The sequence below is a fragment of the Xiphophorus maculatus genome, chromosome 13 (genome assembly GCF_002775205.1).
Source record: "Xiphophorus maculatus strain JP 163 A chromosome 13, X_maculatus-5.0-male, whole genome shotgun sequence".
NCBI lineage: Eukaryota > Metazoa > Chordata > Actinopteri > Cyprinodontiformes > Poeciliidae > Xiphophorus > Xiphophorus maculatus.
In genome coordinates this window covers 23,191,963-23,217,017 of record NC_036455.1, presented here as the reverse complement: position 1 = coordinate 23,217,017, position 25,055 = coordinate 23,191,963, and the positions used below count along the sequence as shown (strand labels likewise).

Genomic DNA, 25,055 nt, shown 5'->3' with positions numbered 1-25,055 from the left:
TCCAGCAAAGGTCTGAGACAACCTGAGAGCTGGGTCATCCTTCAGTTCATCCATCTTCAGTCTGCCAAAGCCTCATCATAAATGGTCTCACTGGACGATTAGCTGTCAAAAAGTGATTCTAAAGGAACGGGAAGGATGGTGGTGGAGGGGTGGAGGCGGAGTATGTCAAGTTACACAAGGACTTTCTGTCATGAATTGGGCCGCATTTCAGTCGGTGTTAGGGATCGTGTCAGAAATGATGGACTCATGAGCACAGAGAAGTTCTGTCAAATGTTGATCCGGCATGATATGGAATATATTTGAATGGCAGCAGTCTCCCTTCCCAGAGCAAATATGCCGTAGAAATGGGGAAATAAATCTCCTGGCGTGACCTCGTCAGTTTGAGAGAACTAAAAATGAAAAGCAGCCAAAGTATTAACAAAAAACTTCAAAATCTATCCACAGCATCTTGGAGAAACTACATTATCCCTCAAGAATTATTGAAGAAATTCCACGAGGATAAAAAGCTAAGAGAGAAAGACTCTGTTTTATCTTATATTGGACATTTATAAAAACCAAACGCCCTCCAATAATTCCAAAACCCAAGGACAGGGAAGTTTAAGGGAACACCACAACAATTTATTTGCGCAAAGCTGTGTAAATAATGAGAAATAATGTTGAGAAAACCATCAAACTTTACGAAGAAATGCACCAGCAGGCTTCAAGAAGTTCATCCTGGAGCTTCAGCTGATGTTGCTTTTTTGATTTTTTTTTACCACAAATAGGGAGCAAGCCCTTTTTTTTCTATGTGCAACCAGCTTCTTAATCAAAAACATCAGGCTGCAAGATTCTGCAAAAAAAAAAAAGAGAGAAAAACTTTATATACTAAACAAAACTTCAGACGGACTTCATTTTGTGCCTCGGCTGAGCTAATTCCCTAACAAATGCACCATTAATCAGAAAGCCCAAACTAATTACAATGTAATTAACCTTGGGATATTTGAGCCTCTTAAGGTCACCCTAATCAACCCTTGCTTATTATTACATCTTTTTTTGTTTCATTAGATAAAAACTATTTATGTACATTCTGTAATCAGCAACACAGCTTCCTTTTTAATGAGAAATGTTGCTATGAATGCCTTTAAAACTTAAATAGCAACCTGCTGCAAAAACCTCTGCAGGTCAAATTGGTGAAATAAGTTGACTGCTCCCATTTTCTTGTATCTATATTTTGTGCATAAACGCCGCCGTTATTGAAGCGCCATCCTCCCAACTCTGAAGTTTTGGAAAAATATTTGTTCATTTTATTCAGATGGAAGAAAGAAAGAAATTGTCTCACACAATCTCATTCTTCACCTTCTTTTTTATTTCTTGCAAATCCTATCATATAAGTGTAAAAATGTTTTTAAAGTTGATTAGAGTTGCTTTTATTAACCTAATTGTAAATGTATGCCCTTTTTAGTTGACATGCTGCATAGATACGATACGGAGGCTGCTATTTCTCTTCAAAATGGGAAAGATAAGAAAACATGGCCTTTCAGGTGAGGGATATGATGCATCTTCTGTCTTTAAAATAGTCCTGGAAACCTTGACATCATGGATCCTTTTAGATACCTGCTGGACTGCATCTAATCGTGTCTGGACAGACCAACATAATAATGGATTACCAGACACAAAAGTAACCTTCTTTCTTAGATTTTTTCTATTGTTTTCCTACTGAACTGAGTGTAACCAATGACTTTTGTTCAGACTTTTGATCTGCAGCTGATCTGTTCATTATGTTTCACATCAACATCTGCATCTCTTCTGCACCAGCTGAAGTTATAAAATTCCTGGATAATGCTGAGTAATTATTTTAAAAAAATGTTCCAACTGTTTGGTCTAATAACTCACAGATTTTTTTTGTAATGTAGTCGTATCAAATTTCAGTGTTAAGCAGTCAAAATGAAAGGAGAAGCTGTGTAAGTTCAAAACTACAGAAACAAGAAAAGCTCAAAATAAAATGAACCCTATACAGAAAGTTTACTTGCAATAAAAAGGGCTTAGCATGTAAAATCCTATTGTCCTGACCTTACTGCTACATCAACGTTTTTGGTAGCGCATTCTTTCTCGACAAGTCTGAAATACAACATGTTTCAATACCTCGCATCTCCACTTCCATCTGACAACATGTTCCGCTCACTGAGATCAGGAGACTCTCCCAGAAACGCCAGCGTCTCCAACATCTCTTAAGTCCATGTAATCGAGAGAACAAGCTATCAACATCACAGCTTCCTCCTGGTTCCAGTGGAGGCTGCTGTCAGTGAGCTCTGCGGCTTATCCACCAGGACATTGTTACTGGAAAGACATGCAACTGCTGAATTATTTAAATGTCATTTCTTCCCGTGCTGACAGCATTACAAAGGAAACTCCATTTGTATTCATTTTGCTATTGTGGAGAAATACAGTGGGAAACCTGCAGCCGAAACTGCAGCACATCTTGCAGAGCTTCGTGGAGTTAACGGTGCCTTGCAAAAGTGTCCACACCCCTTAAACTTTCCCACATTGTATCATGCAATGACTGAAAATGATCAATGTGTTTTCCTGAGGTTTTGTGTAATGGACCAAAGCAAAGGAGTACATACATGTGACGGAGAAAGAGAAGGATGCATGATGTTCAACTATTTTTACAGACAAAAATCTGAAATGTGAGATGCACATTTGTATTCAGCTTCCTTCCTTCACTCTGAATCCAAAACCGTTCAGTCCATCATCTGAAAGTGAAGAGTGTGTTACAACAGCAAATCTATCAAAACATGGCCGTCCGCCTAAACTGGCAGGCAATGCCGAAGAGATCATTAATCAGAAAAGCAGCTAAAAAACCCATGCTGGCAAAATCTAGAGAAATAAAGGGGTGTGAACGCTTTTGGAGGTTATGATCTGATCAAACATGCTTTAGTTAAAGGAAGTGAGCTTCTCCTTTATATTCTCAGACTCTTCCAGTCCCGCTCAAAATTTATGCTGTGAAACAAAACATCAGATAAATAGGTTCTGGAAAGATACAATCAAAACAAATTGCGTACCGATACAGTTTCCCCCCCACCCCTGTAAATTCACACGCCAGCATTAACTTAGCCTCTAAACCTCTTTCAGCCCACTGATAAGTCCCTCAGCTTGTGTTTCTCTGCAACAACATGCAGGGCGATACATCTGAATGTGGGCCATCACAGTCTCTTTACACCAGACTTAAACATGTTTAACTCTGTGTTGTTTCAAAGCAAGGAAATTATTCTTTATGTGTCACACTCAGACCGTCCATAGGGATGTGTGAAAACACCGGAAAGAAAATCAGTCTTTTAGTATTCATGTTTTAAATTTTCATGACCACAATTGATAAGGTTAGCCGAAGGAGAGGCATAGAGGATTTGCAGAAGACAAAGTGTCCTGGTCCTGGTTTAGGTAGGTGGGCTGCTGATATTTGAATATGGCTCCAGAAAACCCTGATAGATGCATCATACATGAGCCAGTCCTGTTAGTGAGACGCCATAGCTCTAATCGGTGCCCCATCTGGTGGGTAAGAGAGGAACAACTACAATGTGAGGAGGGAAAATAGCCCAAAGCTGGCTTTTTTGGCTGCATCTATTAATAACTTAGATGCAGGATTGTTGAACATAGAAACGCTCTCCACTATGCTAAGACACTCTGCAGGTACCGTTGTGTTTCTTGGGGTTTGCCGTTTGACATTCTGGGCTGTAATTGGGGTTGGGATAGGAGAAGATTTGGTTTTATTATCAGATCTGTTGAGTGTTTGTATCATTTCCGATTTCTACAATGGGTTAGATCATTGGTAGGTGCAAATGTAGACTAAGAAACACAAGAGAACATTTTTTTTTTTTACGTAAATGGTTTATTGAGCGAAGAGTAAAACCCAACATAAACAGAAATATTTTAGATTTTCACATTTTCTGTATATGGTGATAAATAGAAATACCTAAATGCATTTTTTCCCCAAATATTATTTGTGCATAGATTCGGGTGAACAAATAACAAATCTTACAAAGGCTTGAAGGACACTATACCTCAAGCAACTTGTATTCTCAACTCTTCCTCCATCTGGAACCATGAGTTTCAGATTAAATGCAAAGTTAACTTTGGGCTGAATAAAAGAGGACTCTAGACCACAGAGTAACATTCTGGTTTATTTTTCGCCCAGATCAGACACTTTGACACTTTCTGAGGATCTGCAGTGACTCAACACAGAAAATGCTGCAGTTGTAGTCCTATTCGTGTGGCTCTGGCTTCAGCTGCTGTCCACACCTTTTGTGAATCATCCCCAGACTGTTAAACCGGTTCATTTCACAATCATTTCACTGATACACTTATCCCTATTGCTCTTGCTAATTTTTCCTGCCACACTTTTTCCTTTCACCCAACCTTCCATTGATCAGTTTGCATACAGCCCTCCATGAACAGGCAGCTTCTTTAGCAGTGATGACTTTTTGAAGCTCAGCCTCCTCCCTGAGGATGGTGTGAGTGACTTCCAGCTTAATAGCAGTCAAGTCAGCAGTTTCTTTGATTATGTAGGCCGTCACATAACATTATTATTTTCTTCTTTTTTGCTGGCCTAATGTAAATTCTAAATTTCCAAGAATCTAGAATTTCCCAAAAGCCAAATTCATCAAAGGAAATGTTATTAGAAAATAAAGACTTGAAATATACAAGTATGCAATTAATCTTAAGAGTTTACTCAAGTCTATATTAAAGACTTGTGACATAAACAAACCACAGCAGCAGCCTATATGACTTATTTAAACTCTAAAACATTTGAACTAGTAATATGTTTCAGATGCAAAGACAGTGGTACAAAAAAAATTGATTAAAAAAAAGTCATAAAATCTGTCTTTCATTTATTCTTTTCTTATCTTTTTTTTGCTAAATATATTTTTGCAACTCAATTTTAGAAAAAAATATTTTAAAAAATATATTTTTAAAATATTCATTTTTTATATATTTTTTTCAAAGTTTTTTAACATCAAACTTTGTGATGTTAAAATATAGCAATTACACAAAGAGCTGTTGTCAATTAGACCAAGCTGTCTTACTCTCTGATATCAATACTTTTTTTTTTTTTTCTAAATCCTACCAAATGTCTCAAAAATTATTTCTACAACGACGTCTGTCTCCAAACACAATCTTGCCTTAGCCATAAACAAAGTTCATGTGCAGTGAATTATTTCCTCCATGATTGGCTGCATCAGCTTCACCTTCACCTTTCACGTGATCACTTCCTGTCACATCGCAGAGGCCTAATCGATCAATCAGGCTCGTTAAGGCGCTGCGCTGCGTCCCCCAGCTGCCTAACCCTGAGCGACGTATTGGATTATTTGATTATCACGCTACTTTGACGGTAGCGTGATATGGACAAGGAAGGCGACTTAACTGAAGATTTCGGTAAGGACAATCAGCCCGGCGTTTAATTGTTTTATTGTTTAATTGGCTCGTTTGTGGCGTTTTGGCTCGTTGTCGTCACTTTCCATGCCTGGTTTTTGAACTTCGCCAGACTTATTTAAATTCACAGCATCTCCTGCGACGGTGTAGCTCCCAGTGGTGCTAGGAGACACTTTAAAAGCCGTGTTATTAACATTCCCGACCCGATGTTTGGACATGGGGACCGGGTAGAAGGTTTAGCAGCGGGAGCTAGCAGCGTGGAGTTAATTAACCGACAGGTGAGGCGGCGCGAGGCGTTGCACACCTGGGACACTAATTAGGTCACTGCAGCCCGCAGTTTTTCCTGAGGAACATCAGTCATGTGTAATGCTGCCTGCAGGACAACACGTGACCAGTCAGGCAGGATTTCATTTTAACTGTATAATATTTCAATGTAATACATGCAGGTGGGTTGAATATTAACGCTGTTGGCCTTTGCTACACCTGTAGTGGCTCGCAAAAGTGTGCACACCTCTCTTAAGACACCATAATAAGTTATTGTCCACTTTAAACGTGGCATATCTTGCTCAATTTAACAAACATCGGTTGTAGTCAAAAATGTAATCCTGTGATCCTTTGTGGCCTGTAAATTTAGCAAATTAATAAATGTCAGGAAAGTCTTGAATGTTTTTTTTTTCAGAGTTATAAGAATTAATGGAGGGACTCTTAAGACTGAATGCTGAAATTAAATCAGAAAGTGTTCAGAGTACATGGGTGGACTCAGTTATTTAACCTGCTTGTTTTTAAACATTAAAGAAATCTATATTTTTCTTTCTGACAGATTTGTTCTTAAGTTAAGTTGTACAGCATATATGCCACATTAGTTCTGTAAAACTTTGCAAATGTTTCATTGTGGTCTCAGTGTCTTACAAAACTGGAAAATCCAGGATTTTGAAAGAGGCTCTACCTTTGAGGATCACTTTTAACATTAAGTGAACACACAATGTGTTTTTTAAAAAACAAAATTTCATTGTTAAATTATCTTGAGGCATTAAACATGTTTTATATCCTTAGATTTGGTATATAAATAAACCTTATTTCTCTCTTTACATCAGTAATGATCATCCACAGCTATATATTTTACATTTTTTGGTCAGGTGAATGAGTAATTGTGAATTAAGCTATAGATACATCTATGTTGGTAAAAACTGTTGGAAAATCATTTAATCCAGTCTATAGGAGACACATTTTTACCAAAGTGCGTATTTCTTTTAGTGAACAAAACTTAACAGTTCTGAAACTCAAATTATATACAAATATATTTAATGAATCCTCAAACATGTCAAAAACCTGCACAATAATTGTAGGATGGATTTAACTTTGATTAGATCAGAAACAATCTTTGAGTTCTGCATTAATCTAGAAGAAGCGCTAGATGTTCTATTGTAATGACGTTTCTGAAGAAGATAAGTGAACTACTCATCTTTATTTATACATTTTAGCAGCTCTGTACTTCAGACAAAAAGAAAAAGGTTGAATGATCTTACTTTACCCTGTTTCAGACGGTCCAAGCCTGCTGTGTGAGGACCTGGAAGATCTGGAAACAAAGGGCACTAAAGAGAAGATGAGCAGAGGAAGGGAAGAAGGAGATGAGAATGCGTTAAATCAGAGAGATAATGACGAGACGAGAGGGGAGACGGCGCATGAAGAGAGGAACGAGGGGGAGAAAAATGGAAAAAATAAAGTTGTTGTGTCAGAGAAGGAACTGATGGAGACGAAGGAAGTGGAGCAGGTGAAGCCTGAGAGGAGCCTGCAAGCGGAGGATGAGGCGGCAGCACAGGATGTTAAGAAGCAAGATAAAGAGACCGAGATTAGCAGTGAAACAATTGTTGATAAGCGAGCGAGAAAAAATAAAAAAGTTACAGAAAAGAAAACTGTGCAGAAAAAGAGCAGGAAGAGGCGAGGCAAGAAACAAAATGAGCACGTGAAAACCAGGAAAGGTGGAAAGAAGGTTGTCGGTGTGATGTTGGAGGAGGAAAAGAAAAGCGGGACCCAGGAAGTCTCAGTGACGGCGTCAGAGGAGAGCTCAATTCAGTTTGATCCCTCAATAGGCCTGATTAGTAGCTGTGAGTTGTCTGATTCCGTTTATCTGGGTATGGAGACAACTGGGCTGTACTGTCCCCCGGTCCCTGTTCCAGTGCTGTATCCGGCCCAGCCACCAGTCCCGATCCAGTCTGCAGCGCCGCCATCACACGGTGGGACAAAACGACCCCACAGCCCCTCTCAGCCTCACTGTCTCCCCCAGAAGAGCCCCCAACCGCTCCAGGTGAAGTATCGCTGCTGTCACCTCTCCTCCATTTTTAAAGACAAACCTTTTACAGATTTCTTTTGTTGGGGCCTGCGAAAGCAGAGCATAGGAGAGCATTGAAATGCATTTCAATGCATTTCAATGCCTTCTTCCATTCAATGCATTTCAGGCACCTGTTACTCTACACCTCAAAATAACTGCCTCTTCTTTTCACCGTTAATGCGGCTCGTACCGCTGTGTGCACCCCTACAATATATATATCAAAACATGCGGCTGGATCTCGTCATGCGGGCTATTACTTCTATTGACATTTTGAGTAACCATGGCGACATAATTAGCAAAAAAACGAGCCAAATTCAAATGAAAACAAATTCTAACGTGCACTGTTTTGTGTCAGTTTGGCTCAAAACAGATAGAATTTTGTCTCCCTCACACATGAGAAAGTTTTCTGGTAACCAAGAGCCACGAAGGAAACATCTGATTTGTACTTTTGCAAAATTTACCAACTGTAAATTTCTTGTTACCAAGCACATAAGCAGTAGATCAAAAGAGCTTATGTTTTATAAACAATAATTAATTTGGTGTTAAGAGATGAGCTTTTGTTTTTTTCCTGGTAACGAACTGCCACGAAGTATAAATCAGATTTTTGCTTTTGCATGTCTGTTTTATAATATATTTTACCACCAATGACAAAACCCCCCGCCCCCAACATTTTCACTTTTATGAAAAGTTCACCAACTGCACAGTTCTTGTTAAATAGTATAAGTAATATTTCAAAATAGCAGAAAAATCGTATGTTTTTTGAGCAATAACAATATTTGTTGTTAATCTATTGCTAAGAGATGAGCGTTGGTAACCTGGTAACTAAGTGCCACAAATGAAAACATCTGATTTTTACTTTTGCAAAATTTACCAACTGTAAATTTTTTGTGTCTAAGCAGATAAATGGTATTTCAAAAGTGATTGTTTCATAAACAATAATGTTATTTATTATTAATTTCCTGTAAAGAGATTAGCTTTTTTTATGGCAGTGAACTGCAATGAAGTATAAATCAAAAATGTTCCTTTTGCTTTGAATGTTGGTTTTATATTTATCACCAATAACAAAAATTTGTTTTTCCCTTCTCTGAAAAATTGACCAACTGCACAATTCTTAAGTAGTGTAAGATAAATAGTATTTCAAAAGAGCAAAAGAAATCTTATGTTTTTTTTAACAATAATAATATTTGTTAATCTGTTGCTAAGAGATGAGCGCGTTTTCTGGTAACCAAGTGCCTCGAAGTATAAATCAAATTTTTACTTTCGCAAAATTTACCAAACTGTAAATCTCTTATCTAAGCAGATGAACAGTATTTCAAAATAGCTTATGTTTTATAAACAATAATTAATTTGGCGTTAAGAGATGAACGTTTTATTTTCTGGTAATGAACTGCCACGAAGTATAAATCAGATTTTTACTTTTGTGTTTAATGTTTGTTTTATAATATATTTACCACCAATGACAAAAAAACATTTTCACTTTTCTGCAAAATCCACCAACTGCACAATTCTTGTTAAGTAGTAAGTAGTGTAGGGTAAGTAGTATTTCAAAAGAGCAGAATAAATTTTATGTTTTTTGAACAATAACAATATTTGTTGTTAATCTGTTGCTAAGAGACGTGAGTGTTTTCTGGTAACCAAGTGCCACGAACTAAACATCTGATTTTTACTTTTGCAAAATTTACCATCTGTAAATTTCTTGTGTCTAAGCAGATAAGCATAAGCAAAGAGTTTATGTTTTATAAGCAATAATACTACTTGCTATTAATTTGGTGTTTAGAGATGAGTGTTTTTTTCTAGTAACGAACTGCCACGAAGTATAAATCAGATTTTTACTTTTGCGTTGAATGTCAGCATTTAGGCTAACATTAGCATTTTGGCTAATTTTAGTTTATACATTAATTTTAACATGAATGGAGTAAGTCCATGTTGCTCAACATGCTTGTGACTCTCCACATGCTATTGAGTACATTGTAGCGTACTTTAGCATCGATGCTAATTTTTAGCATCAGAACGCTCTGTTGCTACCGACGGGCAGACTTTGGCAGGCCCCATTTAAATTTCTTCAGAAATGTTCTAGTTTATATATAAGTTCTGCTGGTTTGACTGACCAAGTTCTGCTGAGTCTGATTTTTTTTTTATCACCCTCAGTTTTAATAATACTTCTGCATATTTTGGGGAAACTAACAGGTGTTTAATAACTCATTTGCCACATATAATTACAGCCTAATGTGCATGAAATGATGCACACCTACAAACGCCTGTGTTATTAATGAAGCACCTGTGAAAATGCCATTTGGATATTAAAGCTTAATTTGAGGTGTGAAGTTATCATTTGGTAATGGAGCCTCTCTAAAGCTTACAGCGAGCATGAGAGAAGTGTCAGATTGTGTGTTCACATTATTTTCCAGTTGAAAGCAGCACCTTCACCATGAAATCTGTTTTCTTTTTGTTGTTCATGGTTTGAGTTGCAAGAGTTTAAGTTTTTCTTGTATTTCAGGATTCAACAGCTCTTTCCTAACTCAAAGAGCAACCCAAAGTACTGAAACTTAAAATGTTATCCCTCTGGCAATGATGATAATATATTGCAAAAATGAATTTTTTTTTCTTCATCTTTAAATATAACACTGTCTTATAAACATATCCCAGAAAAAATACACATTCACTATCAAATTGTCTATTTTATAATAAATTAAAAAATAAAAGAATAAGTAAAACCCTGTACTGCTAAGCAATTTATTCAATTCAACATTCTTATGTAGCGCCATTTCACAAATGTCAAAGTACAAAAATGTTATTTTAATTTCTTATTCTAGTTATCAACCTGTGCATACAGATACTTTTGCTCTTATTTTGTTTAAATAGGAATTTTAACTGTGACATGACTTAACAATAAAGTATCTGTATTTTTAGACATAAAAGTGATAATGATTCAATAAACACACTGAATATGTTTTTATAGTTGGCTTTTCTACATTTAATGTTTTTTTAAAAATACCTACGATGAGGATATTTTTAAGTAATTGCAGACGAAGAACCCTAGATGTCGGCTAATTAGGCTAGTTTATTTTTGACTGGACTCTGGACATCAGCCAGGCAAAGAGGGATTAAATGACTGCTGTTGCATCCATCAATCCTGCCTCTTTGTCTATTTCAAGTTGACTTTAATGTGCTTTGCTGGAAAGAAAGACAGAACTGTGCACACTGAAGATCTGCATAAGTGTGAGTGGTCGTCTGTCACAAAGCCTGATGTGTAAAGAGCTGGTTTAGTGAAGGATATTTTCAGTGCCTAATGTAGTGCTTAAACCTGTCAAAACTCACCCATTTCTAGTCACCAGCCAAGCTACCAGTGAATCTCTAATTGATTATAGCGGTATTTTAAATGTCAAATCTACAAAAACTTGTTTTGATCTGTTCATTTAGGGATTATTTCAGTCAAATTATGCCTTTCAAATGTTTGTCATCCTGGGTGAGCATGGTGTTTATACAGATTAGCTCAGGTAATTCATAACTTTATTAACTAATCTCCCATTTTGGAAAAGTTTTGTAGAAAAACAAATATATTTTCACACTTTAATAAATGTCTTGCAGTGGCAATTTTATATTTAAATGATAAACGTGATGCCTTTATAAAAAATGCGATCTAGATGATATAATTGACTTAAATACAACCTTAGGTCTTGCGTAATTGCAGGTCTCTTTTTGTTTTTCTTTTAGTGGACTAACCAATTAACACAAAACTGAGGAAATCATTATCTGCTTCCTACAGCCGCTGTGCACAGACATATTAGTTGTGCATAAGAAACATAATCAGCCAACACTGGAAATTAGTAGCTTGCTCCCTAAAGTCCAAAGCCAACTTCTATTGTTAGAAAATCACAGCAGCATTGCTTTCAGTGGGTTGTGACATTCAAACGACAGGATATCATGTTGATATTAGTAGGCTGCCTGCATAGACTGGAGGAGCCTTAAAGCATTTTCCAAGTATGACAAGCGCTTCTATATTCCTATACATTTATCCCTGTTCCTTTCTGAGTGTGTTTTTTTTTTTTTTTGGTTCCATATTTCAAGGATGTCCACTTGATTTATCCGCCACAGATTCATAGTTAGATTTTGAAATTGTCTTCTGAAATGAAAAAAAAAAATTAGAATAATTTTATTTTCTTAAAAAGAAGACATACAGATAAATAAATGGTAATAACCAAGAATTTGACAGGATATCGTTCTTGAGTTGATGCTGATTTATATTGTTGCAGATAGAGATAAGTGAAGTGTACTCCACCCGACGCTCCATCCGATACAGCAACAGAGGCCGAGGTCGGGCGCTCAGCTGTCCTCTGCCGTCAGGGTCCGAGTTGTTGGACTGCGTCCCACTACCACCTGCCCCGAGGAAGAAGACACGGACGCTCTACAGTACAGGTAGAGGGTGTCTGTTTTATACACACACCATTATTTAGCTTCATTACATAGGTAATCATCTCAACAATGTGGCATGTGTGCAAGAAAATATTTGAATAACAAGGAATGTTTAAAATGATGAAAAACAACGAAAGTACAATCACCTGGTGAGACAAGAGTCCCCACCGTTAAAACAAAACTGTAATCGCAGCTTTTGATTCAGGTTTAGGAGTCGGCATTCTTTGGCAGAAGTCTATCAGCAGACCACATCAGGCCAATACTAGCCCACACAAGCACGTAAAAGTTCCCAAAATTATCAGATTGACACAAAACACTGACATTTAACAGAGCATGCATGTTGTGGCGCAACAACATCCCACGTTTTGAACATCTCAGAGCTCTGACCATCATCTAGAATGGAAAGAATATGACGCAAAGTGCAAACCTATCAAGATGTGGCCATTTACTGATAGTGACAAGGGTAGCATCACCCAAGAGGCTGGCTCTTACTCTGAATATATAATTGCTATAGTGCAAAATGGTGGGAGCAGCATCATGCTGTGGGCATCCTTTGCTCAAGCAGCGACAGGAAGCTGTTACTCATTTACAAAAAATGAGTAAATCTAAATAGAAAAGGGAACAGTGAAACAAAAGCTGTTGGATACTGCAAAGACTTTAGGCGTCCCTTTCTCATGCAGCCAGAACAACCATTCAGTAGTTTAGATCAGGGGTGGAAATTAACATCCGCCACTGACCAAATGCGGGGAAAAGCATTAAGTGGCGTGTAAATTGGAGCAACACACCCGCCACTGTGGCGGGTTGACAATTTGAACAGAAAAAAAAGCTCCATTCAGTTTGAACTTCTGTCCAGGGGAGGACTGACCATCTGGGATACAGACTAATGCACATACTGTAATATGGGGCGGCCCTAGGCTGTCATAATTTAACAAAAACAGTACATGAAATATAATTTTTATCGACCGCTGAAGGAGGAAATTATTGCAAGAATTGTAGGGTTGTGTACTTCAAGTGAACTTATTGCTTCATACCTCTGTTAAGGTGTCCATGCTTTGCTATGTTAAATTATTCTGTAGACGTACATATGTATGGCAAACTTTTTGTCAGTAAATTGGTTTTCATAGAGTTAAGAATAAATCGTATATTTTGTAGAACTTGCTTGTACAGGTGGGGTTTGTAATCGAAAGAGAAAAATCAGTGGCTGGTGAAATGTCTGAGTGGCCAGTAAAAAAATTTCTCTACCAGCCACTGTGGCTGGTGGACAAAATTTTTTATTTCCACCCCTGGTTTAGATTAGCCTATGTATCCAACCGAGAAATCCAAGCGAGAACACATGGCATGACTTGAAAATTTATGTTTGCAAACACACTTTATCTAATCAGACTGAGCTTGAGCTTTTTTGCAACAGTTTGTCTGTAAATCTGCAAAGCTGGTAGAGATGCAATCCAAAACGCTTAAAACTGTAGTTTAGCAAAATAAAGGAAGAATTCAAATATTATCTGATGTTTGTTTTTCTGAGAAGTTTTTAAAATCATGCAGATTTGCTGTAGTGTTTCACAATTAGACACATCTTTCACATAAAATCCTTTTTAGAAAGATGAAATGTGATTGTAATTCAAAAATGCTACAGTGTTCAAAGGTTGAAGTGTTTTTCAAGTAGTTGATGTCTGTGTATTTGGCTGTTTCAGACCAGCTGGAGCATTTAGAGGCGTTGTTCCAGGAGGATCACTATCCTGATGCAGAGAAGAGGAAAATTATTGCTGCATCAGTTGGTGTCACCCCTCAGAGGATTATGGTCAGACCATCCTTCTGCTCTTCTGATCTCCACAAACTAATGAACACATTCATTATTTGGGCATTTACTTTCTACAACGAAGAACAGATCATTAACGCAGACAACTCTCAACACCCTATTTTGTAGTTTTGCTCGTCATCTTTCATTCTTTTAAAATCAGTTTCTATGTTCACTCACTGTAGTTTTTGAACTGAAATTGATTTAATCCTGTTCTTCTCCGTGTTGCTGTTTGTCAGGTTTGGTTTCAGAACCGCAGGGCGAAGTGGAGGAAAGTGCGTTCAATTACAGCTAAGGCTGAAACTGCACTGAGCAGAGATGAACACAGTACGAATAGTCCAAATCATAAAATCAATCCTCATTTAGCTATGCTGACATCCAGCAGGTACTTCAGTAAGAACCTTATTTTCAGTGATTGCATTTTAGGTAACATTTCAGATTTACCATTTATAGTGTTCTTCTTTTTTTCTTTTCTTTTTTTACTCGGTTTAGGAAAGGAGTGCCTTCTTTTTCTGGCCATATTGCAGGTTCAGTACCACAGATTGCCTCTGCAGCTGCTTTTCCCACACTGTCCACTCAAACGCCATCCTCCTTCAGTAGTCTGTTGGAGAGTCTCAACAGCCCAGGTACGTAAACAACTATTAATAGAACTGATATGTCCCAGTGCCTTTAGTTACAATGCATTTCTGTTGTATTCTCGCTATCCTTCTTTCTCTCCTCTACTCTTCTTTCCTTCAAGTCTTCTCTCCCATCTTTCTTGCATTCTTTTCCCCTTTCTTTACCATCTCCATGCCCATTACATTTGAAATAAACCCAAAGCAAATTCTACTAAAGTTTTATGTACATAACAATTGGGGTGTCATAGTGACAGCAATAATGCTCCACTTGTGAGTGTAAATCTGTTGGACCAGACTCAGACTTGTTGTCTGAGACAACAAGTCTGAGACAATGTCAGACAGGATGTGTTAGAAAGAAGAAATGCATTTGTGTTTTGTTTTTTTTCTGATTTGACACAAGCTGCAGTTTTTGAAAGTTAATTAGTTTGTGATCAGCTGCAAACCCAGCTCTGACTGATTGTGTTATTAAATGAAATTCGTCCATGGTTTTCATAAGGATAACTATCCGAACACCAGTTTAACAGGTTTTTAGGGTGCATCCACATCAGTCCTGTTTAGTCCACTTTAATTGAACTCTAGTTTCTTTTCTTAGAAAGTCCGGTTTGTTTTGGGAGGTGTGAATGTGCAATCAAATTCAGATTTCGCTGAAAAAGGCAAAATCTGATCTGCCTAAAAACCTAGGTCTCAGTTCGGTTGAAATTAAGACTTGTGCAATTTGAATTCACATGTGAATGCCAAGTGAACTGGAAACCGCTCCAAAAGCAGGAAGCTGACTAATGCGAATGGCATTCTGGTTAAATTCAACCAAAATGAACATGCGAGTCTAACACTAGAGGATGAAATAGCTTGTGGTCTTTAGCCAAAGACAAAAGGAAAATCCTGCAATCGCTAAAATCTGATGCCATTTTGTTTGCAGAAGAATGTTGCGCTCAATGTCTTCTTCAGAGGTTTTTAGATCATTTCCTTAAGTGGTTTTTGGTGCAGCGCCACCACAGGCGAGAGGGTGAACCGGTTTTTCAAAAGGTTTGGCTCGTTTGATGCAAAGTGAAAGCAAATCGCTCCAGCTGAAAATGGAACAAATGTTGCAACTTTGGTCCACAACTGGCCAGAGTCCACTGGACTATCTGGTGCCTCAGCTTCATCTGTTTATTTCTGGTTTGGTTGGAAGAAACCGCCACACATCTTTTGAGAGAACATACATCTACTTCTACGACATCATCTGCAGCCCACTCTCTTGGGAATGAATGAAGGAATACATTTTCAGCTCTTTCACCCAGTGCTGTGTCTTAGCTCGACATAATTTAACTGTAGCTCTGTTTTGACCTTATTTTTTGTATTTCTAAGCATCAGCAGAAGGTAGTGGTCAGACAAGTGATGCTTTGAATTGCTTCTTTCAACTACTGCTATGTTTTACCAAACAGTTTATTTCTTAGTATATTATGATAAGTTGTTCTTGATGAATGGGATTTTTTCACACATTTGTTTTATCTTGAAGGTCAGAGTAGAGGGAGAGAAATGAGCTCGGGGAATTTGCCAGAGTATCATCAGCCCCGTCCCATGCACAGCCCTCCCCCCCTGCGACGAGCCAGCCTCCCTCAGTTTCCTCCTGTGTTTAACTCCGTCACACCGACTCTGTCTCTCCTCAACACCCCAGCCCACACCCCACCCCTGTTTCTCGATGCTCTGGAGAGCGGTGCCTCGTTGGCTCATTTCGACACCCAGTCTCACCAGAATGACACCAGGTAAGTTTAAAACTCAGTAAACTGCGTTATGAGTACTAGAGAATAATTCAAACATGAAGACGTGCAACAACTGACAGGGAGACTGAGCGTAGGCAGAGAGGGATCCTGTGAAATGATGATGGCTCACACAGAGATGGTTGTACGAGAGAGTGGGTGACAGCTGGTGGTCTGAAATATTTCAGACGTCACGCTGCGAGACTGTTGTAGTTAATAAATCGATTTGAATAAAGTCAGCTTTGTTTTACAGCAGCTAGAGTTTCCACCAATGAAATGGGAGACTCAAAATGCAACAGAGAGCAAGATCCACTTTGAAAAATATGTAAGCAATCAGTTGACCCAAATTACATTTATATATGTTGGAACTAGGAAAAGACAGGATTTTGAAAGGCTGTATTGTGTTTTATTTTTACTTTAAGTGAACACATAAAGAATATGCTGTTGCTGCTCTGGGGTGGTGAGGGGAAAAACTTCAACAAAAAAAATATTGGAACAAATCTGAGAACCTCTAACCTTAACCCCAAACATTACCTGCCAAGTTGTGAAAACTGTAGCTGCTGAGCTGACAGTTTCTTGGACTGATGGTACTGGAAGCTTAAACCTTGCAGTGCTTTGTCAGCAACATCCAGTTAAACCTGTTTTGTAACTCAGTGGATATATACTTATATTTGTTAATGTGTCTTCTGTGATCCCCGCAGCTTACTCTTTGACTTTGCGGAGAAGCTGAGCCAGCAGAGCAACTCCTTGTCTTATCAGCTTCAAAACTCCTTTCCAACCAGCCAGCATCAGCCTCAAACATCTGTACCCCACATGGCCTACCTTACTCCATCACCCTACCTCACCCCCAACCCTCCAGATTCCAACCCTACCACCTACCTTACGTTTGGACCTGGAGGAAGCTCGGCTAGACTGGTCACATACTCAACAGGTGGTCACACCTTCTTTCAGTCCCAGAGGACCGGACAGATCCTGCTGCAGCCAACCGGCCACCATGGTGAGACACTGGGTTGAGACCAAAGCTGTTTGGAAATTCATTAAATGTGTAGCATAGAATAAACATGCATTTAGTTGTCTTCAGCCTCTGAATCCTCACTGAATTTAAAGCAGCATTACGGAAATCTCACTCAATTAAATGCAGTAATTGCTCAGAGCTGCAGATTGTGTTTGCTGTTCATCACTGCAAACAATCCTTGCAAATTCTTGCTGCTGAGAAGGGCTGGTGCCCGCATGATGGATAATCTGCACATCTGTGAATGCACTGAGATACGGGCTGTAAAGCAACATATGGTCCTACACATGTAACTAATTTAAATGAGCTGAGATGAGTCAAAAATGTGCCTGAGAAAGCTTTGATTATGTGAGCAGCCAAATAACAATAGTAATGTACGTATATTTTGTAAATTTGTCTTCATTTTCCTCATTCTTGCAGGATTAAAATATATTATTTCGGCTAGAAAATCTGAGAAAGAGAAACCACATACTCGCATACACAATCAGTGTTTTGTCAAAATCGAAAGATCTGCATCCAGATGTTTCTGTCTGCAAGTTATTCAATCATTATTTAATCATATTCAAAGACTATATTTAATTTTCAATTTAATAGCTATTCCAGGGATTGTGCTCAGTGAATTCAAAGCCTTTTTTCTGGCTCTGTTCATATATTTGGCATTAATAACAATAGGACATTCAGATATTGTATACATTATGAATCATCATACATTTGTTGTACATATGTACAACAATGCAGAACTATTACAATGCAGTAATAGTTCATAAATGAATGGCACTTGAACTTGATTTTAAAGGATCTGTAATTATGTAACATAATTCATCCAGGTTGATTAGTTCATATACTTTTCTCATTGGAAACTGGTTCTAATGCCAAAGAGCATTGGAAATTATTCTGTTTTGTGTTTTCAGAAATGTGAGATATTTCTGAAAAGTTATTTCTCATTGACTAAATTCAAATTTGCTGCTCCCTGACTGCATGGCGCTCTGGGCAAGGAGCCGGATTGAGTCTCAAAAAAGAAGAACTGCTTAGTTTATAATCAGACACATTTTGTGTTGGTCTTTGGGATCTGTGTACATCACCATGGAGGATAAAATGTATGACAAGAGTGGCAGATAAGAATGATGAAGCTGGCTGACAGCTGCAGTTCAGTAAGACGTTTGTGAGAACTAGCAGCAGCTGTTGGGCTTAATGAGAGATTTGGGATGAGAAAGAGAAAAAAATATGATGGGAACTGAATAAGGAACAGCATCCAGATCAAGTTGGTTCATCTGAGCTGCTTTTCAGGGCTTGACTCTTTATCTTTTGGTGTTTCCATAGTGGGAAATGGCAGATAGATGGCCATTTCTACTGGAAACTTGCTGGACATAGTTTCCAGTAAGGCAACTATGTCTCCTTACTGGACATAGTTTCAATCAATCAAAAGTTTGGACACACCTTCTCGATCACTTTAATGGGAGGTTGTCCAAACCTTTTCAGCCAGCATTGGAAACAATTATTGCTATTCTGTTTATATATATTTTTTAAACTTTATTTAAATAATTATGCTACTTCTAAGCCTGGATAGCTTTTCTCATTTTTAGCGTACATTGAGAGTCTTCTCCAGGTCCATGACCCACAGGGAATGCTGATACTTCAGCGATGAACTCTTCCTCTCAGAAAGCGCTTACACGGCAACTGTTTCCCACAACTGCACCATGTTGTGGGTGTCATGACAGCGATACTGAATGGTGAAATATTCCATGAAAAAGTTTAATAGAAATTCCTGCTCTTGGTGTTTTTTCTCAATTAAAAGCTTATTTGCTGCAGTTTTCATTTTTTATTGTTTTTCTTTTTCCTCTGCCAGGTGGGGTGGCTTCGTACCAGTCGTATCCGTGGAGTAACTTGTACAGTCAGCCGGGCGTCCACCAGCGCACCCAGTGTCCCTCCACCTTCTCAGCCAGCTTAGGATCCGTTCGAGACCTCCAGACCCCCTCTACCTCCAGCCTGCCTGTCCATCCTGGCTTTCAGGTGGGGGAGCATAACCCTTCACATACAAACTTGCAGCAAGCAGCAGAGACCCAGTCACACATTCCCACCAGCACCACCGTCCTCCCACCAGTGTCCACTCTGCGACCCTCCTGTCTCAGAGCTGAGACTACTCCGACCAGTTCTTCGTCGCTGCTTCCCTCTCAGGTCAGCTCCACATCTCCTCAAAGCCCTTCAGCACCCTCTTGTGTTAAATTGGAGTATGACAGCCCTCGAGAGATTCACAGTCACTTCCACTGTGATTTCTCCCCAATACAGTTTTGAATCCGTGTTTGAGTTTCCCTTGTGTGTAAATAGTGTAACATTTTTGTATATTTGGTATTATTAATATAATCTTCTCAGTGGAAATGTTTGTGTCTTAATACTCTGTTGGGCTGCGTAAAGCTCAGCTCCAGTAAATACAAATGGAAAGGTTCATCTTATGTGCTTAAATTGCATTTAAAGCAGATCTGCTAACAAATCATATACATTTTTATTCAAGACAGTTTTGTTTTGGACTTTAAGTGCACAACTTGGTTATTATCCTGTAAATCTTAGCAAGCATGCACAAGTTTCCTTATTTATCTTGGGTACTATAAAGGCAGATTGGTACTGAGCTAGGACATGTTAAAAAAGAAAGGTGTAAACAAATACAAAAGTAAAACCTTATTTTGTTCTGTTTTTATTTTATTCAGATTTAAAATAAGATGTAGGATGGTTCCATGCCCATTTTTGAAAGTTTACATAATCTACTATGGTGTGAGGCAAAGTGGTTGGCAAAAAAGAAGTTATTTTGTAGAAGTAAATACATTTTTCATATAAACGGTAAAGCCCTAGTGACCTAACCGGATCAGAAAATATAGCTTTCTTGTCTCCACAAGTAAACTATATATTTACTTTATTTACTCTGCAAATTTCACAAACCTGGAGCATTTAACCCAGTGGGTACAATCTTATGAGTTTCTATGTATGAAGTATGATTTATGTGTAATGACAGCATCACAGTTCATACGTCCCTTAAATTAAATGGATAAATTGAATGATTTCAGTGACCATAATAACAGGTCAAATCAAATTTTTGTTTTATTGTGCAACTATGTTTCTGCAACAGCTCTGTAATATATGCATTGAACAACAATTAGAAACACAATCACGTCGCTTTCGGTCTGCCTCACTTTCAGCTTGAATGTTCTTAAAAAAAGAAATCAGGAAATTTGTTCCCTTCTTTCATATGATCACAATAATTTTAGCTAATGAAACGCTAACATGATTCACTTGACTGGAATTTTACTGAAAAATCTCATGGGATTTGAAAAACGGGTATGATATTAGGAAGCTGGAGGTTTTGGGAAGTGGGATAAGATTTCTGAGGAAGATTGACAGAAACTGGTTTCTGGTTATGAAACACATTTTCAGTTGGTTAAACATCCATAAGGAGATTTAAGAACTAACAATGCTTTTCATAAAGTGCTGGTATTTTAGAGAAACCCCTCGTAATAACTGTTTCAACTATTTCAATTGTTCTTATTTGAATTGTTTGCTGCAAACAGCTACTAGTTTGGAAATTTTTCCTGAATACCTACTTTGCAGTAAGAGTTGAATAATTTTAGATGCATCTGTTTTTAAAATGCTAAAACATGAACAGGCGTCAAAAATGTTGCTTTGAGTTCAGAACCGTGCAGATTCTGGTCATGTCAAATATCCATGAGTTCTGGCTTGTAAATGTCAAGTCAGTGTTTGCTGTTGCCTTTAAAAAAATGTTGAACGTTTAACCAGCCCTTATAGTTTCTGCCACCTGGATATTTCAGGATATTTCACTCAGTCAGGAACCCTGATAAAACTTTCCACCCTATCCAAAGTCTTTCCTGCCAACATCCAGGTGCCAGACACAACCTCGTCTGGCATTTGTCAAGAAACAACTTCTACTGAAGTCATCAGTTGGTAGAAAGTGACAGTTACTAGCTCTGACCTTTAGTCATTAAATAGTTTTTGTCAAAATTAATTGAGAAATGAATGTTGCTAATTCTGACAGCTCAGTTTGATCTAAACATACAGTCTTCCTATCCGATATTATTATTGACCACACAGACAGTATCCACTAATTTTGGCTTAGAATATGTTCATGTGTATAAAGTCAAGGAAACTTAATAAATTAGTTTTGATATTATAAATATGAAGAAGACTCAGTAATTTTAATCTCCAGTAAGATTACAAATAAAGTCAATGTTCAGAAGATGTTCCCTCGGTACCTCAGCTTGTTGAATTTGCATCAGTTCTCCAAGGGTCGTGAACTCTTTTTCAAAAATCCTGAATGTTCTCATACATAAATAAGTCTATTTTCTCCTGAGGGCGAGAATGAGAAGAACAAATCTGGTGCCAGATCATTAGAATATCTAATTCTGGATGCTAAACAAAGTAATAAAATATGAATTAGAAAACTGGACATTTGTTTCAGACCTCCTAGCAGCATGTAGCTTCATCTTGACTACAACCTAACCCCACCAGTGGGCACTGTTTAGTCATGTGCAAAGATCCTAGACTCTTGATTAGCAGGGTGTTTTTGAGACGTCTCCCCACTGGAGAAGAGAAGTTGGTGGATATGTGACTAATCCGATGCAGTGAAATATGGACGGAGCCGTCGTTGGAACAGAAGCATCCCAGACATTCGTAAATATACAGGCCTGATCCTTAATCTGTGTTGCCATCTGCTGTGTTTGCACACTAACTGCACTTTCTGCTCTGTTTAATCTTAGTATGCAAGGCAGTAACAGGAGCATGTGGAAACCAAATCCCTGTATGAATCTCTGCCTCTGAAACAGCTGAAAACATTTTCCCTCAGACTGGAATTAAAAAGAAAAAAAAAACATTTGGGGAATAGAGTGCCAGGTTTTCTCCCAGCAGTGCGAGTAAAACAAAAAAGTTTCTTGTTGGAGCTCCACTTAATATTCTATGTTCATAGCTCTCCAATAACACAGAGCTTAGATGATAGAGGGGGAAAGAGAAAGGACTATTTGATGATGATGAGGAGGTGGTGGTAGGGACCAAAGGGGGAGTTTGTAAAGGAGATAACAGGAGCAAAGGCAGTGAGTTGGCCTGGGAACAAGGGAGGAGAACAGGGATGAGCTGTTGCTAAGGGACGAGAGGAGGACATTGGGTGGACTCTGCCAGCCGGTGTGGGAGGGAGACAACGGTGGAGGGGATGAAGAGAGAGAGTGTGCGTTGGTGGAACAGGGGGGTTTTGGGGATGAACAGAACTGTTGGTTATGTAAGAGTCGTATTTGGGTTTTAAATGAACCTCTCTCTTTCTTCCTGCATGCTGGCTGCGGAGCTGTTATAGTTGGCAGGGGAAGAGCAGCATAAACACGCAAATTCACACATGCATAAAAATTTCTCCTGTACAGAAACACACACACACACACCGCTTCTCTTCCAGAATGAAGAGTGAGAGCTCTGTTCAGACGTTCTGCAGTGATGTTTTCACTCGGGATCATATTTTACTTCAAGGTGAAGTTTGACACACTACACGTCTTCTTTTGGTGTGCGCCTACTCAAACTGCTTCATATTCATGTGTCATGTGACTGAGGCGAGCTTCATGTAATTAATTTTTCCAGGACTTCCCTCGTATGAACAAAGGAAGCTCAGAGCACAGCTGTCTTTGAGGATGTGTGTGTGTGGGAGCACAAGTATGGGATGCTTCGGTCCAGCCCGCTCCCCACCATGCCAATATTTGCTCAGTATTCTGAGATTTGAAGAAAGGCAACTTGTTTCAATATTTATGGATGTGGTCAAAAACATGAAATCCTCCCAGTCTTTCCAAACTTTGTGACAGTGCAAACGAGCACACGGCCTGACCGAGCAGCCTTGGACTGCTCGGTTAAATCAAATACTGGGGTTTATTGAAAGTGGTGAACAAAGTTTATTAATATGACAGATTGAAAGCATAGAGGTTGGTTACAGAATAAGGAGACAAACATTGATCAATTTAAAAATAAAGGCAAACGGCACAAAATATCTCACCTCACTGTTGATGGTAAATATTTCTGTTTTGCTGTGGACAAAATATGCGTGATGCCACACAGCGAGGCTCTGATGGAGTCGTTTGCTTCACACTGGATTCCGCTCGTATGCAAATAAACCGGCAGAACTATTGTGAGGAATACTTTCTGAAATCAAACAGGCCAGAATGGTTTGCTTTGGCAGAGAAAAGAGAAGTTACAGGAACATTTCCTTTTTCTGGAAAAAATAAATAAATAAAAAACCCAGCAAACACGCTAAATATGCATGCTGGATAAAGGTAAATAAACAGGTGAAACGGTGAGTTCCAGTAAGGATTGGTTTTGAAATCATTTCATAGTCCCATAGAAAAATAATTAAATGTATTTATCACATCAACATATCTCAATATATTTTATCAATTGTTTTTTGTAAACCAACAAAACGTAGCACATACATAAAGAAAGAAAATGACTTAACATTTTCTTAAAATCTGAAAAGTGTTGCATGCATTTGTACATTATTCACTTTCAGTATAATACCTCTAAAAAAAAAAAAAAAAGCAAGCGCAGCAAATTTCTTTCCTAATTAGGAAACCATATCATGACAACCCAGAAAAATAGCCAATAGGTCAGAAAGGGTAGATCATAAAGTAACATACACGTTATGGAGCACTGTTCAATATCTCTACTGAAAATGTAGCGTATAAAAAAACTTAAAACCTGATCAAACATAGCTGTCAACTCGGCAATGGAGAAGGTTTATTTGTTCCTTCAGGGGCTCCGTACAAATGCATAAATTTTATAGAAATTAACTGGAAGCCAGTAACGGTGGTGCTGGTGGATTTTTTTATTTTTAAAAACAATCATTTTTTAAATTTCCCTAATGAAACACCAGATGTGTGAACTGAAGTCATGTGACTTAGAATCAAGTCGAACTCGAGTCACACATATAGTAGTGGAAAAAGTGACACAAGTGCTGCCAACGATCATTATCTATCTGTTAAAAATGTTTAGGTTTTATCCAAAATTCTCTGTTGCACCAGAAATTAAATCAGTACATCCACAACAAATTTTCAAAGAATTAAAACTATAAAATTCTAATTTTGAAACAGGTTTGTATTTATTTTGTTTAGAATAGTCCAAGTTGGGTTCCTTTCTGAGGTCCATACTAATTATATCCATTATACAGGATATACTAGAGCATAAGCATAAAACTGTCCAATAGATCATCTTTTATATATATATATATATATATATATATATATATATATAACATTTATTAATAAATTCCACATAGAATGAACTATTAAGTATTATTTGGTGAACTGGTCGTTGGATATGAAATTTTAAATACTCAAATGACTCAAAATTGAAACTCTTTAGTGTTGATTGTTATATAAGATACTGATGGAGGTAGAACTTGTTTGGGTTCAGTTCAATCTGCCAAGATGACAAAATTACATAACCACAGGTGTTTGCGTGTGTGTGTTTTTTTTCCTACCCCCTTTAATACACTTATACAAATAACTGTGTGTGTTATTCCGTCTAAGGAATAAAAAAAAGATGACATGAAGTCCCAGAAAAACATGTTGCCTTTTTCATCCTGAACCCATCATCACGCTTAACACGTAGCGTTTCCAGTTAGCCCTGCCGCTCATTGAGGAGAAAATCTGTTCAGGTAGTTCCTGTACTGTACAGGCCGCTCCCCTCAATTGCGGCTTGTTCATGGTGTGTGTGAGGTGGTGGT

The 25,055-nt window shown here is 38.1% G+C and overlaps 1 protein-coding gene across 1 annotated transcript; it reads left to right on the top strand.

Annotated features, from left to right (window-relative positions):
* Nucleotides 1-5,346: 5,346 nt before the first annotated feature.
* On the top strand, nt 5,347-20,315 carry nobox (NOBOX oogenesis homeobox). Its single transcript, XM_023345359.1, has 9 exons — nt 5,347-5,409; nt 6,948-7,711; nt 11,989-12,151; nt 13,837-13,943; nt 14,180-14,267; nt 14,468-14,566; nt 16,053-16,299; nt 16,995-17,290; nt 19,152-20,315. Exons 1-9 carry the CDS (start codon nt 5,376-5,378, stop codon nt 19,595-19,597), a joined length of 2,244 nt encoding a protein of 747 aa, XP_023201127.1. The 5' UTR covers nt 5,347-5,375; the 3' UTR covers nt 19,598-20,315.
* The last annotated feature ends 4,740 nt before the right edge of the window (nt 20,316-25,055 follow it).